The following is a 19,078-nucleotide window of genomic DNA, read 5'->3' on the forward strand; positions in this document are numbered from 1 at the left end:
CGGCCTGTGCCGGGTGCCGAAGAGCGCTGGCCTTGCTCAAAAGGAGCTGGCAGGGTGGAAGAAGCCTCCGGGGAGCACGCGGTCTGCAGTCCTGGTGGAAGGCAAGAGTGGGGGGCGGGGGGTGCCAGAGCTCCGATAGCAGCTGAGAGCATCCTCACCCGCAGCCCGGTGCTCTCCCTGGGCGCAGTGGGGCCGCTCCCCCGGGGGGTGTGGAAAGCGTGCCTTCTGGTCCCCAGGAGCTCCCGGATCTTACATTCTGGCACGGATGTGTGTGAGTCTCCCCGCGACCCCGTCTCACTCTGTGCTGCCCGGTTAGGCTGATTCACCCCACTGACATGCGTTCCCTACCCTCCTCCGGCCCAGTGTGGACGGTCCCAGCCCCTGGCCTCCGACCGGCAGAAACACAGCCTGTACCTGCCTCACAGCTGGGGCCCCAGGCCCACCCTTGAGGGGGCTCAGAGCCCGCCGATCTCGGAATCTCCCCCAGGCAGCCCCCTCTGGCCTCTTGGAGACTGGTCGGGGGTGGTGCTGGTCGCAGAGCCGCTTCAGCAGACAGCTAGGGCTCTGGGACTTGATGATTTGGGTCGCTATTGAAGGCATATGTGTTACTTGTTTGGGTGATTTATTATTATTTTCCTGTTAATACATAAACATAATTCAATAATACAGATGTGCATTTGTATATATAGTATTCGGGTTCTGAAGATGCCTTAAAAATGTTACAGAATTATAAATCCAAGACTCCCTCATTCTTCCTTCATCTCAGTTTGGCCACTAGCCGGTGACCAAGGGCCGCAGGGGCGCCTAGAGGTGCGGACCAGTCGTCCTCTCTTGCTTTCAGCTCTCGGCAGGGCACATTAGCTCCCCTCCTACATGGCCCACAGGATGCCCCTCCTGCGGGGGCAGAGAGGTAGCCCACGGGCTGGTGTGGGGTTGGGACACGTCCTGTGGCCGCCCTGTTTCCTCCCCGGGAAGAGGGCTGTGCTTTATAGTCTGGACCTAGTAGGCTCTCCTATACACTAGGTGGGTTTTCTTTCAAGGGGATGAGTTAGTAGAATCCAAGCAAGAACTCTGGACCCAAGAAAGTCTGCAAATGGTTAACTTTCCTCCCAGGATTTTGTGAGCACTGATATGGTGACTACATCTGAGAATTCTGCGTTCCTAGGAAGACAAAATCCTGCATAAACTTTCAAGCGGGAAATGAGCGAGAAAATACATCAAGTGCCCATACGGGCCAATTGCTCTAGAATATTTCTAGCCAGGGTAATGACCAAGACACACAGTTTAAATCATAACCAAGTAATTAGGTTAAAACTTAGATGTGGCAAAGTGAGTATGTCTTCAGTGAGAACACTCATTTGATGCAGCTTCAGAGCAATATGTGCCCACCAGCAATTGTTTTCAAAAAGAAATAAATGGAAAGACTATTCCAGGGAATATATTAGTTGATTTCAAAAGTATGTGCTAAATGATCCACAAAATGTTCCCACAGCACAGTCCTTTGCTGTAACCTGCCAGAGACGCAGCTGTCCAGGGTGTCTGCGGAAGCAGGTGACATGCCATCAGCAAAATCAGGGACTGGTGGCGATGAAACAGCTCATAGATTTAACAAAAACCCGCAATGGCAAACATGCGCCTCGTCTTTTCTGTTTGTGGAGGGTTCTCGTCTGGAGTATGAAGTGAGACTTGAGGATTCAGAGTTGAGAACGCATTTTAGGGGATGGTCCGGAGGATGGTCCCCTACGTGCCTTTCAGCATAGGAAGAACACACTGGGGGGGAGCTGGGAAACCTCATCGCCCAGCCCGGGTGGCAGCGAGGCCTGATGTGCGGGTACCCATCTCAGAAACTGGCCAGTCATCGGGGTTCTGCTCTTCGCTGAGCAGATCTGAGCGATTTTAGAAGCTCTTGACATGTCATCGGTATTCCTATTAGAATGAAAGATTCTGATAGATAATTTAAAAAACCGTTCTGTTTACCATCTGGTTTTGAACCCCTTTGCCTCTCGAATTTTCCTCCAAAGTCGCCGAGGACCTGCGGGGGGCCACTTCCGGAGCGCCTTCTGTGCTTTAGCTTCCTGATCTCAGCAGCACTGAACACGGCTGGGCCCTGCCTCCTCCTGGCTCCCGTTCACCTGGCCCTGCTGTTCCCGTCCGTCCGTCTGCGTGGACACCTGCCGCCTTTGGCAGCACCGTTAGATTCTATGCTGATCATCTTCTCTCTTCACTCCCACACTCTCCTTGGGGTGACACTTCGGAAAACTGCGTGTTTCCATACTGATGACTACCAGGCGAGTCCCCGTTCCAGGTTTCTTCTGGGCTTCAGATCCAGGGGTGCACCTGCTGGTTGGGCCCCACTGGGACACCTTAAACTCAACACTGGCAGCGATGCTCCATTTCCCCAGGAGCCAGGCCCCTGGGGCCTATCCGTGCCTCCTCCTGTGCTTTCACTCCATCCCTCCAACAGTAAATATCCAAATCCTACCACTTTTTCTGTCTGAAGAGCTCTGGAATCCCTCCTTCACTGCCCTTCGTCATGACGGCCTGGCCCAGGGCCCTGCAGATGCAGGCATTGTGACATTAGCCCCCTTTCCAACCCAATCTGAGCACTGTGGTCGGAGTCGCCCCCAAGGCTTAGAATGAAGCCCCAAAGAGATGCATTTATTTCTGTACTTAGTAAACCCATTCCTGCTTCTCTCTTCAGCCAAACCTCTCTCCCACGTTCTCTGTCCGCTACTAACACACACGTCCTTGCACGAGCACCCAGGCGTGGCTGGAGCTCAGGAAGGAGAGGGTCTGGCCAAGCAGAGGAGAGGTACAGGGGCAGCTCACTGGGAAGGCGTGGAGGAACCCAGACACCTGCAGGGTGCGGTGGCGAGCAGGGACAGAGGCAGGCCCCTGGCCCAGCACTGCTCCAGGGGCCCTGCCAGCACCACTCCGTGCTCACCACAGCCCTGCAGGGCCATGCCACTGCCATCCCCTGCCATCAGAGAGGTGGTGTGCCCTTCCCCGGGCACACAGAGGCTGTTGCTTGGGTCACCTTCCCTAAGCGGCCCTCGGGAGGCCAGGGGCTGGGTGGGCAGGTGGTGGGGTAGACTTGGCCAATGGTGCCACAGTAAAGTCGGGCTGCAGCTGCGGACAAAGAATTCTCTGAGTTTTCACCCCAGACTTTAATTATGCATTTCATTTTTCAGGAAGGCTGATTCAGTCTGGGAAATGAAAGGTTGCATGCAGGTGAAACAGAGCAGGCCTGGTGACGACTGCATGGAAATGTTAACAGAAGTTAAGAACACGACACAGTCAACAGCCTCCCTGCTGTTCCTTTTCAAAATGACGAGTGATCGCCGTGCCCAGGTTTTAGCTGTCTTCACTAGATTTCACTCCTCTCCTAATGATGGACAGAAAACCTGGTTCTATAAAACTAGCCGAAGAAATAGCAATTGTTGAGGATCTTGTTGGCAGCGGCCTTGATCTTTGATACGGAAGCTCGTGAACAAATGCTGGTATGAAACAGGTAAGCGTAGCGCTGCACTGTGTTAACAAGGCTCTTCCCCAGCTGCCCCGTCCTTTGCCTGGCCCCCCCAGATGTTGCCTTTGGGTGTGTGTGAGAATTTACATGGCCTGTTCGCTTTAGGAACGCAAATAAATGTATTGTTTTCAGTCCCCTTATAAATAGAGAGTTGTACTGGATATGACTATTATTTCTTATCTCAAATAACTGAACATATATGAACTTTTGTGTGGCATTTTGCCCGAGGTTCCCACTTGTGGTGTTTCAACAATGCCAAGGATGAGCTTGAATGGTAACAGCCAGCCCGCCTCTTCGGCGATTCCCAAATATCCAGATGTTTGGAACTGTGAGGGAACATATCCAGGTAACTGGGGGAGCTTTTATTTATTCATTATTAAGGTATCATTGATATATAATCTTATTAAGGTTTCACATGAGCAACAGTGTAGTTAGTTACTGCATTCACCCATATTATCGAGTCCCCCCCTCACCCCATTGCAGTCACTGTCCATCAGCGTAGTAAGATGCTAGAGGCACTACTTGTCTTTTCTGTGCTATAGTGCTTTCCCTGTGCCCTGGGGGGCTTATTTTTAATCTGAAAATGTTGATGGTGTGCCTGAAAAAATATTTTTCAAACAGCGATAGGAAAATTAGTGTGTTGGTAAGAGCTATGGGCTGAATTGTGTAGAGCCTGAATTTCATATGTTGGAACCCTAGGCCCCATTCCTCAGAAGATGGCTGTCTGGAGGTAGGACAGAGGTAATTACAGCAAAATGAGGTCCTGGTGGGCCCCAATCCGATATGCCTGGTGTCCTGAGAAGAAGACATGAGGAGGACCGCGCGAGGACACGGCGTGGAGGCGCCGTCTGCAGGCCCAGGAGACAGGCCCACCCCGCTGACACTTGACCTTGGACTTCCAGCCTCCAGAACTGTGAGGAAACAAACTTCTGTTGCTTAAGTCACTCAGTCTGTGGTATTTTGTTATGGAAGCCCTAGAGTCAGGCAGAAGGACAGATACGAGCGGGATGAAGAGAGGGTGCAACCCACCGAGAACGCAGGGAGTGGATCAGGTTAAGCCAGAGCGCCGGAAAGGGCTCACGGAGCTGATCCCCTTTGCAATGTGAGTTTGCTCCAAAGTCTCTGACCTCGGGACCTGCTCTAGCTAATGCCCGTGAGATGGGGCAGAGATGTGGGGCAAGCATCATGATGGATTTTCCTAAAAGAAATGACAAGATCAGCATAATAAGAACAGGAGACACTCACCTAAGGCAAGGCCAGCAGTCTTAACTGATGTGCTCCCGACACTCGGGGGTGGCCACTGCCTCGGAGAGGAACAAAGGGCTTTTCCTCCTGAATCACCTAGAGGACTGGCTGCGGGCAACGCCACGTGTCCCTCACCAGAGACAGAATCACGAGATGAGGCCCCCTGACAGGCCCACGCCCCCTGACCCTTTACCTTTGCCCCATTCTCGAAAGCCCTGAAAGACAGAGTCCCAGCTTTTGGGTGTGCCGCTTCCTCTCTGAGGTCGCCTATGCTCCCCTTTTCTTGGAATGTGTATCTTTAAAAGACAGTCTTACTGCTCAACTTACTACCCTGTCTCTGTGCCCTCCCGGTGGGACCTTGTCCCTTTGCCGCCCCGTGCTGCTCTCCAGGCTTCGCACAGAGGTCCCCACTCTCTCTGCCCTACTCCAGAGAAGCAAGTAAACCTGCCTCTGTCGGCCTTGACTCTGGGCCGCCCCTCCATTCCAGTGCATTCAGAGAAAGCTCTCTCTCTGCCTCTCCGCTGTGCCGCTGCCCTTTGGTTCTTTGTTGCGGGGGGACAGGAGCCGAGGGGAGTGGACTCACCAGCCAACGCCAGTGAGCGATACATCTCGACGCAGAGCGAAGTGTGTAGAATGTTCAAGAGTTTGTCGATTTGCTTTTCAATCTGTTTACTTCCCTGCTAATTTCATCCTTCTAGTTAGAAATTAGTGTCTGTGAGTGGATGAGAAGAAACTTTCCATGATCTGAATGAAATCATTAACGAGACACAGAACTTCCGCTGACAATGAGTACAGTCTTCGCTGCCAGAGATGAATTTGGATTCACATATCCAGCAATTTTGTTCACTCCTGCTAGTAATATTCTGAGAATGATCTGTGGTAATTCTGGAGGAATCATACAAAACTATTTTTTTTTGTCTTTTAAGACATATTTTGGAAATGTTTAAGAATAGCCACTGTCATTACTATAAAAGATGATGTCACGCCTTTAAAAAAGTGCCTCCAAATGTTCTGGGTCGCAGAACCCAGACAAGTCTGGGGAGTGGCCTTGATCTCCAGATGCGGGGCAGGGACACGGGATGAGCATCATGATTGACTTTTCCTGCCTGTGACAGAAAATGCTGAGATACAAACAGCATAGCGAGAAGCAGAGGGACTCCTTCTTGAGGCTAAGATTCCATTTTAGGAAGGAGGGAGTTAGGAGGTGAGATTCCTAACATACATTCCTTGGTAATCAGACAGCAACCCACCCTGTCTTAAAGCAGGGCAAGCCGTCCTGACTTGTATCTTCCCAGTGCCTGAGGACCACTGTCTTGGCGAGGAGCCTCCTGCAGAGAGACCTCACAAGAGCACAGGTCAGACCTGCGACCAACAAAGCCCCCCACCCCGGCCACCCTTTGCCCCATTCCTTGAAGGCACTGAAAGACAGAATCCTAAGCCCTTAAGTGCACCTCCTCTCTGAGGCCGCCTGCACTCCCCTTTCTTCAAGTGTGCACTCTTTAAATAAAGCCTTCTCGCTGCTCAACTTACTGCATTTTGTCTCTGAGCTCTTCCAGTGGTGAGCATCTTGGTTACTTAGTTATTTCACTCTATTTTCCAGACTTTAGCACAAGTCCTCACTCTCTCTGTCCTATTTCGGCTTCCCTGCTCTCTGCTGCCTGCAAGCCAGCTGCCATTCCCTGCTGCTCTCACTCTAATGGATTCCTTCCTTACCTGCACGCACTCGTTTGACCTGCTCGAGGATTCTTGTTCATTCAGTCAAGAGCCCCCCACCCCCATCCAGGGTGAGGCTTCACCTGGTGCACAGGGTGAGACCTCCCCAGATGCAGCTGCCTGGCAGCAGTCTCATTGCCTGAGAATCTTTACTTTCAAAATAGCTATAAACTAGAAGATGACAGATGCTTAATAAATATTAATCACCAAAAACAAGAATTCCTACTTTGTTCTTTGTGAATATGGTAATATTATTTTCCATGCTGTCATCCTTGCAGTGGAACACATATTTCTGTTAACAGTTTAATTTTAATTTGGCTCATAGGAAAAACTATTATTATTGTACGAGCTACTGGAAGACAAAAGGCATATTTAAGTATTCACATTAAATAATCAAACAACCAAAAAATAATAAAGAAAATGCCAAAACAATGTTGCTATTTTAGAGATGTATAATAATAGATAGCTCACTCTTGCAATTAGTAACATACATATAAAATAATTCAGGTGAGCTGTAAGAGGTGACGTGTTCTGGCAAAGTATATTCCAGTCAACGGAGCTTCAGCTTATGTATTTAATTAGACTCAGGGAAAGGACACTTTTGCAAAATATTTTGGGATTCATAACTGCAAATTCCTTTACAGAACTAACTGTATTTCTTGGTCTTTTAATCAAGTTTTTTTAGAAATTAAGTACTATCACGAGCCAAAGATTTCCAATTAAGTTATTAACTATTGAGTGTAGCTATTATGTTTTTATAGAATCCAACAATTTTAAGTGGAACTTAGCAGTGATTTTTAAAAAGCCCCTCCAAGCAGAATCAGTGTTTGGGGAAGGAAGACATTCCTGTGTCACAAAGGAACAAGCAGAAAGCCTCAGGAATCTGCAAAAAGGAGACATGTAAATAATAAAATTCTGTTAAAAATAAGAAGCAAGAAAGAATTCTGAACAGCAAGGGAATTCTGCAAAGGGCTTTTCAAAAATGAGTCAAATTTCAAGAGGACCTTAGGAAAGTAAGTCTTAAACTGCTGCTAAAGTGCTTAGCTAGCAGAATAAACCTATTTCATTTTCTTTCTTGCAGTTCACAATTCTTTGGAGAGGTTGTGAGGCAAACCCAGAAGGCTTCGGAAGGTCACGGGAGATGACGAACCGGGTGAAGTACGGCTTTTAGGAAAACCTAATCTGTTCCCATTAGATAAGACTTTATGGTGCTCGCTGCAAGTGAGACCAATCTGTGGACGAATTGTCCCACCTTCCCTTTAGGGTCTTTGAGGGATATAATGAGTGAGTGTAAAGACTTTCAAGGTGACCTCTCCAACGGTCCTAACAGGACTTTCTGGAATGGAGGAAATGACCGTTATCTCCTCGGAGGATGTAGTAGTAGCCGCCTGTGGGCCTTGAGCATTTTAAATGTGGATACTGCCGCTGATGAACTGATTTTTAAATTTTATTTAATTTTAGTTAATTCAAATTTAAATAGCCTCATGTGGCCAGTGGCCACCACCTCCTATGGCCTTTCTGTCCCTTTCACTGGAAGCTTCAGGCGTCATCCACTACATGTCGTTGGGTTTCCTGGGCTTAAATGTTATCCGAGGCTTTTAGGTTCCCCAGGTAGGGGGATCATGTAATTGTCCAAACTGGGGTACTTTGAGAAAGACAGGGAGCATTAACAGTTAACAATTATGATGAGTGAGAGGCACAGTCTGGGGCGTCCAGGGTGGGAGGTGGCCATGGTCCCCCTCCCCAGCCCCCGACACCCGCAGCGCTCGTTGCCGGAGGGCCCCACCAAGGAGCAGCTGGTTCATTTCCTCAAAGCTGCATTTCTTTTTCGGCTGCTGTTACAGATAAGGCTCAGCATCTTCTGCGGCACACGTTTCTATCCCCCCATCTCCTCCCGCTGCTCCTCCCCCACCCCGTGGCGATCACCCGTCTGTTCTGTGTGTCTGTGGGTGTGTTTTTGTTCCTTTTTGTTTTTCGATTTCACATAAAAGTGAAATCCTATGGTGTCTGTCTTTTTCTCTGACTTATTTCACTTAGCATTACATGCTCTAGGTCCATCCATGTGTTAAATGGCAAGATTTCATTCTTTTTATGGCTGAGTAATATTCCATGGTGTATATGCACCACCCCCTCCTTACCCATCCATCTGTCAAGCGGGCATTGAAGTTGCTTCCTTCTGTGCTGCACATTGTCATCCTGCCATGACTTTCTTTGTACCCACAGACATTTACCAAAATCTTGACAGCTCATCTGTGCTTTACTGGTGGCCCCTAACCATGAAGTACAGCAGTGCCTCACATGCTAAATGGCCCACTAAAAATAGAAGTACATGACCAATCCTACTGATATCTGGGATTAGACCAAGTAACTGAAAAGCTAAACTGAGCTGGATATTTTAAGCTATCCTCTGGCTTCTTGGTAAGAGACAGAAAAAGCCAAAATGGTCAGAAGTTTTTCTTCGCAATACAGTCACTTAGGGTCCCCTAACCAACACAAATTCTCCCAAAGGGATCAAACTGGGCAGGCGGTGCATGTGGTCACTCATTTGGTCCAGATCCTGAAGTTTTTGGAGGGAGTGGATCCTGAAAGTAAGTTGCTTTGGGTAATAGCTTTCTGCCATGGGTAGGGGAAGCATACTGGGGTCAGCCTCTAAGATTATATTTCAGAAGGAAAGGAGCAACTCACTGTCGGGAGCTTCTGGTGCCCATTTTTTTTTTTTTTGTATTCAACATGTTTTGAAATAACCTAGAAGGAGTTTTCTTTGATACAAAAGTCACAAAAATAATTTTAAAAATCCAATTGCATCTATATACATTAGTGTGTGTATATCTATCTATCTATCTATCTATCTATCTATCTATCTATCTATCTATCTATCTATCTATCTATCTATCTATCTATCTATCTATCTATCTCTATCTATCTATCATCTATCTATCTATCTATCTATCTATCTATCTATCTATCTATCTATCTATCTATCATCTATCATCTATATCTATCTATCTATCTATCTATCTATCTATCTATCTATCTATCTATCTATCTATCTATCTATCTATCTAATCTATCTATCTATCATCTATCTATCTATCTATCTATCTATCTATCTATCTATCTATCTATCTATCTATCTATCTATCTATATCTATCTATCATCTATCTATCTATCTATCTATCTATCTATCTATCTATCATCTATCTATCTATATCTATCTATCTATCATCTATCTATCTCTCTATCTATCATCTGTCTATCTATCTATCTATCTATCTATCTATCTATCTATCTATCTAATCTATCTATATCTATCTATCATCTATCTAGATAGATAGATATCCTTAAGGAAACATGTTCACATGACAAGCCAATTCTGTAATCTCTCTAGCATGGCCTGGTTTTTCAAGTCCCTCCCACCCTTTCTAACATACTTTGTGTTGAACACAGTAGAGTTTTGTATTAAGAAAAAATATTTCAGAATTTAATAGGCATGTGAATGAATAGGAAAAGAAAAAGGAATTATTCCAGGAGATTTACCTGCAGGAAAGAGAATTTAGCAGCACAGTCATTCAGATAATCAGAGGTAGGCCTCTGAATCAGTTTTCAAAGGTTTTCCACCAACCTGATAGCTCGAATGACAGTTTTCAGGGGTGGGGTGAGGTCTTCCACTGATACGTCGCACTGGCATCCTTTCTCATCATACACGTCATCAGTGCCAAGCGCTGTGTCCACTGCAAGAGAAAATGGCCAGTGAAATAAATCCCCACCAGCACTTTAAAGCATGGTGCTCAATTTGTCTTGCAGAGGAACAGGGGCGAACTCACAGACCAAGCTTATAAATCAAGATACGTATAAGGTCAGCCAATTGTTTTTTTCCCAGCATTAATCTGTCTCGTTTTTCTACAGCCTCACTAACTTTGTGTGATTTGACATGAATCCCTTTCTGAGCTGTTTTCCTCAGGAAAGACGAAGCTGTTGACGTACTGCCTTATGGGTAGTGGTGACGGATTTGGGCTGATCCACCCATGCTTGTCTGCCCAGTGCTTTTGAGACTAACAGCCAGCACTGGAATAACAGCTGTTGGGAGCTGCAGAAAGAGTCTTTGGATATTTAACTAGCCGGCTTGTATATACAGAGCCAGAAAGCCGTGACATTGACCCCATTAGCCCCGTGCCCCAGACAAGTGTATAAACAGTCAGACCCAAGAACACTGACTACTTTTCAGTTACTGGACACAGGCAGCCCACGGGGGGAGCTTGTTTAACATAATACAGCCAACGCTGGGAGATTTTCATACTGAATAATAAAACCAGCTCCTTATAAATGGAACAAATGAACTTTTGGGTTAATTGCAAAGCTTGGAAAAGGGGGCAGGGTTACAATAAATACCAAATTAGTAAGGATTCATAAAACTACTAAGGAATGAATTCCTATTATTGAAGCTCTGTTTTCAGCAACAAAATATTGAAAACAGATTCAAATTAAATAAATATTGGTATGTTTATATAGTGGGATGTTAGGAAGCTGTTAAAAATGATGTTGAAGACTAATGACTCGGAAAATGTAACAATACATTATTAAAGAAAGAATCTATATGCTGACAGATAGTAACCCCAAAAGTGGGGGGGGTTTAATAATATGGGTAACTGGAACCACAGTGCTATATACTTGAGACCAATATAGGATGCCATATCAATGATACTTCCATAAAAAATAAGTTATAAAAAAAGAAAAAAATTCGTGTATTTATCTGGGATGAAGAAAAATTTTATTCTTTTTGTTTGACTATGTTTTCTAAAATTTATAAGTGAACACATATTACTTAGGAGTAAAGTAGATGAAGTAATAAAAATGTATTCTCGAGAGATGGGTCATTAGCCTGCAAACACTAGCTAAGCCTTCAATGCTAACGTGCGCGAAGGACTGACACTGCTGCCTGTGGCCTCTGCCGGCCCAGCGCTTGTCCGCTAAGTCGTGCCTGGCATTTGCCTGGCTGGGCCCGGCTGGGAGCAGGATTGGGAAAGGCCGGGGGGCAGGCTGTGCAGCAGGGCCCGTGCCGGGAATGCTGCCGGCGTGTCCCTGCACCGACCTCTTTGCTGTGGGTTTGCTGCGTGTGGTGGGCTGGGAGGGAAGCAGTGGTGGAGGAAGGGATGTTTTCTGGATCTCATTAGGGGTCCCTTTGGCCTTTGCGCCCTTAAGCCCAGTGAGGGGCCCAGACAGCAGCACCACCTCACCACAGGGACAGTGACAGCAGCCACGCATGGACGTCACGCCAGCCACTCAGGAGAAGTTCCTGGGGACATTCCTGTTCTCACTTACAGTGACTCTGCACGTTCATGGTGATATTGTGCCTGGCTTTTAGATGCTGAAACTGAGGCTCTGAAAGAACGACCTCCTCATCTGAGGCCACAAAAGTATTAAGTGGATCTGGTGAGCTGCAGAGCCTGTCACTAAGTCCAGCTCCTGGAAGCCCCAAAGCCCTTGCCCTTTATGGGGTATCCCAGTGCACGAGTGAGCTCTGGGCTTGGCAGAGGGCTGGAGAGTGCAGGCAGCCCGTAAGGAGAGAGCAGAGCAAGAAAGAGACAAGTGTGCAGCCTGATGCTTGCAGTGCCTCCCCAGAGAAGTGTCCTGCGGCCCATGGGACAGGACGCCGGCTGGCTGCCTGCTTGGCGGTCGGTTCTGGCTCAGTGGCGACCTTGAGGTAGCTCATTTCCCTGGCTGACCACCTGCCCAGCACAGCCCTTTCGGGGCCAAAAATGCCCAGGCTCAGATGGCGTCCTTCCAGGAACTGATCCCAATTCCTTCCTCCAATTTGATTCCAACCTGCACTTAGTAGGTTGAATACTGTTGCTCCAAATTCATATCCACGTGGAGCATCAGAATATGACCTGACTTGGATAAGGGTCTTTGCAGATGTGATTAGAGTAAGGCTGCAGGCGAGCTCGTCCTGGGTGAGGCAGGACACAGACCCGGGGATCCGTCCTGAGACGAGAGGAAAGGAGAAGGTACAGCGACACCGACAAGACGAGGCAGAGGCCGGGGTGACGCGCCTCCAAGCCCAGAGCGCTGAGGATAGGGGGCGGCTGAGAAGCAGGGAGAGGCTGGGACGGGGGGTCCCGCAGAGCCTCCAGAAGGGACCCACCCCCTGACGCCCTGGCTCTGAGCTGAGAGGCCAAACTGCTGCTGCTTCGTGCTGCCCAGTGTGTGTGGTTTGTTACGGCATCTCTGGGAAACCAGCACAACTGGGAAACATTTTCTCCAGGTTTCTATTTCTTCACTCAAGGACCATAATGATGGTGGGAATATAGTGATAAGTACTTGCCAGGGAAATCTAATTAGGTGCTAAGAACTTTGATTAATTGCTACAAACCGCACGAGGTATGTATTATTTCCACCCCCTGTTTTACAGTGTGCAAGTGAGGCACAGAAAACCAAGACCCCTGCCCAGGGCCACGTGGAGAGTGACAGCCGGAATTTAGGTCTGGGCAGGTGGTTCTGGAGCTGCACCGCTAAGCCCTGCCTGACCCTGAGACCCGCTCTGACTCTTCGGGATTGTCCGTTTTCGCTTCTCTTCTTGGCACCTGGATTCCCTTCTCTGCATTACATTTTTGCTTCACATGGCTGCGTGCACCCGGCTGTCACGGTCGCCAGGGAAGTGACCCCACGACAGTGAGAGACGATCGGATTCCGAGCAGTGTAGCTCACGGCCATGCGCAGAGGCAGCCACACCCCAGAGAGACCTGGAAATGCATGTTCCCTGGAACTTGGGGGAGGGTGTGTGTGGAGTGGGAGGAGCAGGGGCTCCCATGCGGGCTGGGTGGCAGGCAGAGTGCAGGCACCGGGCACCACCACGGAGCCGCGGGACCCGGGACACACCCAGATGTCCGCTCCCCAGGGAAGGACTGAATAATGCACATCAGCGCTCTCAGTACAGAATTCACAAGAGCATTTCATGCTGCCCTTCAAAATAAGCACGTGACCGCTCTTCCTCATCTAAACTAGTGAGAGGCGCTTCTAACACGGACCCATCTTGTATCTCGGAACACTGGGGTTCCAGGGAAGGGAGCTCCTGCAGTGCTGCTGTATCAGTGACTTAGCTATTGAAAAACAATAACCAATCATAACACAATGGCACATAACAAACAGCGCAAAACCCAGGGCCCTTTTATGAGGAGGTTAATGGAAAGCTTTTTCGGCAGGCGTGTACTGTCCCAACAAGCATGAAAGTTAAAAGATAGCGAAACTATTCGCTGGCACTGCCTGGGAGTAGAACTGCGAGCGTCCCAAGCGAGGACAAGGCCGCTTCCTCCCAGCCTAATGCTGCGGCCCCCCCACTCCCGTCCTGCGTCCCAGTTAGAGCTTCAGTCTCCCGGTGCTGTTCAGGAGCAGGGCTGGGCCGAAGATGGGAGTCGGTCCCCAAGGGCGTTATATCCGAAGGCATCTTATTGTGGGATTGTGTTATGTCACCTATAACTTGATTGTTCAAGGCACAAATTAAATTCAGTTCTTAACAAAATTTTTTTTGTATTTTTTTGGTCAGAGCAAATGAATAGGAAATATATCTTTGCTGGCATGTGTTGAAGCAAGGGCTGAGTTAGGGAATTTTTCTCCTTATTTCAAAGCCACAAAAATGGGGAAAACCTTTCTGCTTCATGAGTACCTTGAGATGTCAATTTTCTTTCCAGTGAGGTTCATGACACCTTAGACGTCTTTCTCATGATTCCTAGGGGCTTAAACCCCTCTGTGAGCCCTCAGGCACCTGGGTGGGGCTGCATTTTCAGCCAAGGCTGGCTCTCTGCTGTCCAGCCACATATCTGGCTCTCTGCCCTGGTGTTTTGGGAGATGTGGGTTATGGGAACAGAAGCTCATGTGAGCACCTGTCTGCACAAATCTAATCCCAAGGGGCAAGATGCCAGTGGAGTGAAGTGCTCCCCGAAGTCCTGCTCCCTGGGGGAAGTCCTTGCAAGCGTGGGGGGCCTGCCCCACTGCAGAACCCATGCCTGGAAGGAAGCATAAAATACAACCTTTATCTCACCCAATATCTTGGTTTCCTATTAACTAGCAGTGTTCAAGATTTGATTTCCAAGACGTTGTGCCCTCCACCTCCCCAGTTTTGGAAAATCTATTTCACAGTGTTTAGGAAGGACCCCTCAAACAGTAGATGATGAAGAGACAGGTACTTGAAAGAACATTCTGGAAATTTTTTCTGTTCCATTATGAGATTGTGCCATCAAGATGCAGTGTTTATGACAGAAGGACAGGTAGTTTCTAGTTCTTTCTGTTGCTCACCTTCTCTTACACGTTAGATTTCTTTTTATGTTCCTTGAAGACATGCATACAATGGTTTTCAACTTGGGCTGCATTTTAGAAACACCCGGGGAGCATTAAAAAATCTCAGTACCAGAATATGCCCTCATGACCAATAGTATCAGGAGGCGAAGCGCTGGAACCCAAGCCTCAGAGTTTGTTTTAAAGCTCCCCGCGGGGATCCGATGTGCAGCCAGAGGCCAGGACCAATGCTTGTAAGTGGAAGGTGACACGCCAGTTTCTCTCAGCCACAGCTGAGGAGTGTGTGACTAATCTGCCCTTGGGTTTTGGCTAATTCTCCATGTCTCCCCTGCAACACTAGTGTATTTTGCACAGGAACAGTTTGAAACAATATAGGTGTTTTGCAAGGCAACAGGAAATGATTACATCATTAAAAATACAAGACATTAGCAAGTGCCCCTTGGCCAACTGGTGAGAGGGGAACATGGCTTCCTCTTCTCATTGAGTTTAAAGGTCTCAGCCTTTCGAGTTCAGTGATTGTTTTCTAGCCTCGGAAGTAGAATCCCCACTCTTTTCGGGCCCCGGCGCTGTTCTCTTTCAAAGAGTCACCACTGGTTTTCCACACCAGAAGCTTACGTGTTCACAGACCAAAATTATATCAAACCTCTAAACCTAGCAGAAAACATTTGTTTTGTCTGTCAGGGAATGGTACTGTCCCGAATGTTTGCGTCAGCAGGAGAAGTTATAAAGGAGACGGCTGACAGTTTGGTCACTAAGACAGAGAATGTTACTGCCCGGGAAAACTAAATTACAATGCAAAGAAAAATGCTTGATTAGGAAAAAAACTGAAAGATGTAAAAAGGCTTCCTATTTAGAATGTATAAGGAACTTATTTGAATAGATCACAATCTAAAATACAATGCATAAATAAATCAGGAGAGACCACTAGTAGTAAAGTGATAGAAAACTATTCAACAAATTCAAAGTTAAAAAATGTAAATTAAAATTATGAAAAGTGTGGACTTACATGTATTTAATAAGCAAAAGAATAACAACTAATAAACTAATAAAATTGAGGTGAATCTGGTACAATGTGACATTGCTAGTGGTGATGTAAATTGGAACAAAATTTTACGGCAATAAAATCAATAATCAGTAATCTTATGATTTTACATGAGAGTTTTTTTTGGAAAATAATTTCAAAAAGAAAATAAAGATAGCCTAATGCAATGTTTATGTACCAAAGTAGGAAACTGTAAATTACAGCATATGACCATAGTACAAAGGTATACAAAAGATAATTATGAACAGTACATAATAATATGCCAGTATTCTTAAATGTTCAGTAAAGTTAAAATGTAAAACTAAATACTCATGTTGATTATAACTATGTACAATGATATATAAAAAGAGAACCAGCTAGAATATGTGAATCTGAGATCAGCTGTACTAGGGCATGAGATTAATTTGCACTACTTTTAAAATTCCTTAAGGAATTTAAACATGTTTTTCCACCACAAATATAAATGCGCTTTTTGAAATAGTTTTTGAAAAATAGAAAAACAATTAGAATGAGGAAGTTCCCAAGTTTTGAAACTTAAAGGAAAGCATTCTAGCAATATTCTCACAGGAGGAGGGTGAGGACTAGATATACACAATATATTTTTATTTTAGCAGTTTAAATGAAGCATAAAATGATTCTATTCCATTATACTGTGGGGAGCATGCATTAAAATGGTCACTATTAACGGTGTGATAACTAATTTATTATGTTCTCTTAAACGTTCTAATTTAGCTTCTAAGGTTTCCTTCCTTTTGTTGCTGGTTGTGCTTCATTCGCCTTCCCCACCCCACCCCCCGATCATTTCCCGACACCTGAACCACCCTAAAACCAGAAGTCCCGTGTTGGCCATGCGCGAGCCCAAGAGCCGTCCCTGTGATCCGGCCAGAGCTCAGGGCAGCGCGTAGGCGCCGAGGGGTCGCGGGGCCCTTCCCTCCACTGTGCGCCTGGCTGGGCGTTTCCTGTCCTGCGCTAGAAGCCCCTACGTCATCAGGGGAGGCACTGCGTCATCAGGTGAGGCACTGCATCCTCAGGGGCTCATAAGGAACCCAGGAAAACATTCCAGATAAACTATTTTTTTGTTCTAGATTTTTCAAACACTTTTAACTTTGTTTTTCTCTTATTGTAATAGTAATACATGCTCACTGCCAAAACCTTGAAACTTCAGATTTTAAATTAATTCATAAGGAATGAGAAAAAGTGTTCATAGCTCTAACGCTCTGAGGCAAATTCGACTAAATTTTGGCCTATTCCCTTCCAGTTTATTTTCCTTTGCATCAACTGATGTTTAATGTCAAAGTCAATTTCTCAACACAGATTGAAAGTTGCACCCCTCTGGTTGCCATGACTTCCACTCAGAAGTCCCCTTTCAGCCTCCTCTTACGTCGGCCCCTCCATCCCTCGCCCCAGCTTCATCAGACAACCAGGTTCCTCGAGGTGCTGTTCAGGCGTCATCACCCTCAGCTTCCCTCCCAAGGGGTCCTGCCAGCACATTCCCATCCATTCTCCCTTACTTATTTTTTTTTTTTGGCTAGGTGCTAAATTTGCAGTGGACAGATTATAACATGCATAGGGGCACCAAGAAATGGGGAGAACATCAGCTTATTCAGAACAAAGCATTTACATTATTTTTAAAACTTTGGTGCCATTTTGGAAGGTAGAATTTTATTTTGCAACTTAGCAACTGCTGATATTTTGGGTCGTCCAAAGCAAAGAGGATGAATTGTGGAGGGTGATGTGACAGAGCTGAGAGCTTCAGGTCCGGCTCTGCAAGGACGAGCCCTCGGAGCGTCCGCCCCCTGCATGAAGTGCAGGCGGAGCCCAGCGGCTCAGCCCCGCCGTCCTGCACTGCACGCACGCGTCTCCTTGCCTGTTACTACCTCGGACTGTATCGGATTGTTCACAGCCCCCTTTCATCCATGTGTCCATCTACCACGTATCTTCTCATCCCTGTACTTTTCGCCCCTACAACACCGTGTGCTACAAAGATGACACTCAGCATGCATTTGCTTCATCACCGATGACATGACATTAGTTTCTCTGACTTCAGGAGTGTCTGGACGGCCCTTCCCTGTGTTCTTGTTCACCGGCGAATCACCTCCTGGAGGTGGGGGGATGGGCGTCTTCCCTGAAGAAGCCGCCGGCCGAGAGCCCGCAGCACGCCGAGGCGTGGAGGCACGGGCCCTTTATTTCATTAATGATGGCTGTAATTTATACAGTCTTGTATGTAAGGTGGTTTGCAAATACGAAATGCAATAAAAAAAAATAATACTGCCAGCTTGGGAATATGATGCTCATTTTACACTGAGGACGCTGCAGCATAGCAAGGTTCAGTGACCTGCCTAATGTCCAGGGCTATTCAGGGTAAAGCAACCCTTTGAAATCGAGGTCACACCCCTATGTTCATGACTTCTGGTGGCTTCCCGTTTCTCCCCAGAGGAAAAGCCCAAGTCTTTACCAGGCCTGCGAGGCCCTGTGTGTCTGTCCCCTCCCCCACCTCCTGTCTCATTTCTCACCCCTCTCCTCCTTGACTTTTTCCTTCGGGTCCCACTTCTCTGCCCCCAGGTCTCCCAATTGCTCCTTTGAGAAGCCAGTATCTCCTTCCTTAGGGCTGCCGTTGGGAAGGTGCCCCTCCACATAGCCAGGAGGCTCCTTACCTGCTTTAGGTCCTGCTCAGTATCAGTTCTGGAAGAACCCCCAGACTCCCTATTACAGGCTCTGCACCCCTCACCCACCAGCTAGCATCTTCTCACTGTGCTGTCCTGTTTCCTTTCCCACACACAGCACCTGTCACCTTTGACATGCTGGACAATTTACTTGTGTTCATTCCTGACCTTCCAAATTTATCATCCTGTGTAAACTCCACAAAGAGCAGGTCTTGTTTCGGGATGTAGCCCAAGCACCTAGAGGAGATTCTAATATTTGCTGAGGGAACCAATCACGGGGAGAGTGATACACCCACACTCTCTCTCATTGGTCACAAAGTATAAGTCATAAGCTAACCTCCCAATTTTGGCCTTACTCTTTTCTCTTGACTGTGTATTAAAACAATTTTTTTGGGGTGGGTGATCGTTTATGACTAGATATACTCTGAGATATTACTATGAAAAATGATCCATTTTTTCCTAATCATGTTTAATTTGTATAGGATTTTAGAATAGGATTTTCTTCCCATGAAAATATTTAAGAGGCAAAGTAAGTATAAAGTAAAAGAATGAATAACTTAGTTGCTGAATAAATATTATACATTGCACTTACATTTGTA

At 46.8% G+C, this 19,078-nt stretch overlaps 1 protein-coding gene across 3 annotated transcripts in view; it reads right to left on the reverse strand.

Annotated features, from left to right (window-relative positions):
- KCNQ5 (potassium voltage-gated channel subfamily Q member 5) overlaps positions 1 to 19,078 on the reverse strand; it is a 455,253-nt gene that overhangs the window by 12,598 nt on the left and 423,577 nt on the right. For all 3 annotated transcript variants that reach the window (XM_073225085.1, XM_073225083.1, XM_073225084.1), the window contains one exon: positions 10,108 to 10,216. In XM_073225085.1, coding sequence (XP_073081186.1) covers positions 10,108 to 10,216 — 109 coding nt within the window. The remainder of the gene's footprint in view (positions 1 to 10,107; positions 10,217 to 19,078) is intronic.

The sequence above is a fragment of the Manis javanica genome, chromosome 16 (assembly GCF_040802235.1).
Source record: "Manis javanica isolate MJ-LG chromosome 16, MJ_LKY, whole genome shotgun sequence".
In the NCBI taxonomy this organism is placed as follows: domain Eukaryota; kingdom Metazoa; phylum Chordata; class Mammalia; order Pholidota; family Manidae; genus Manis; species Manis javanica.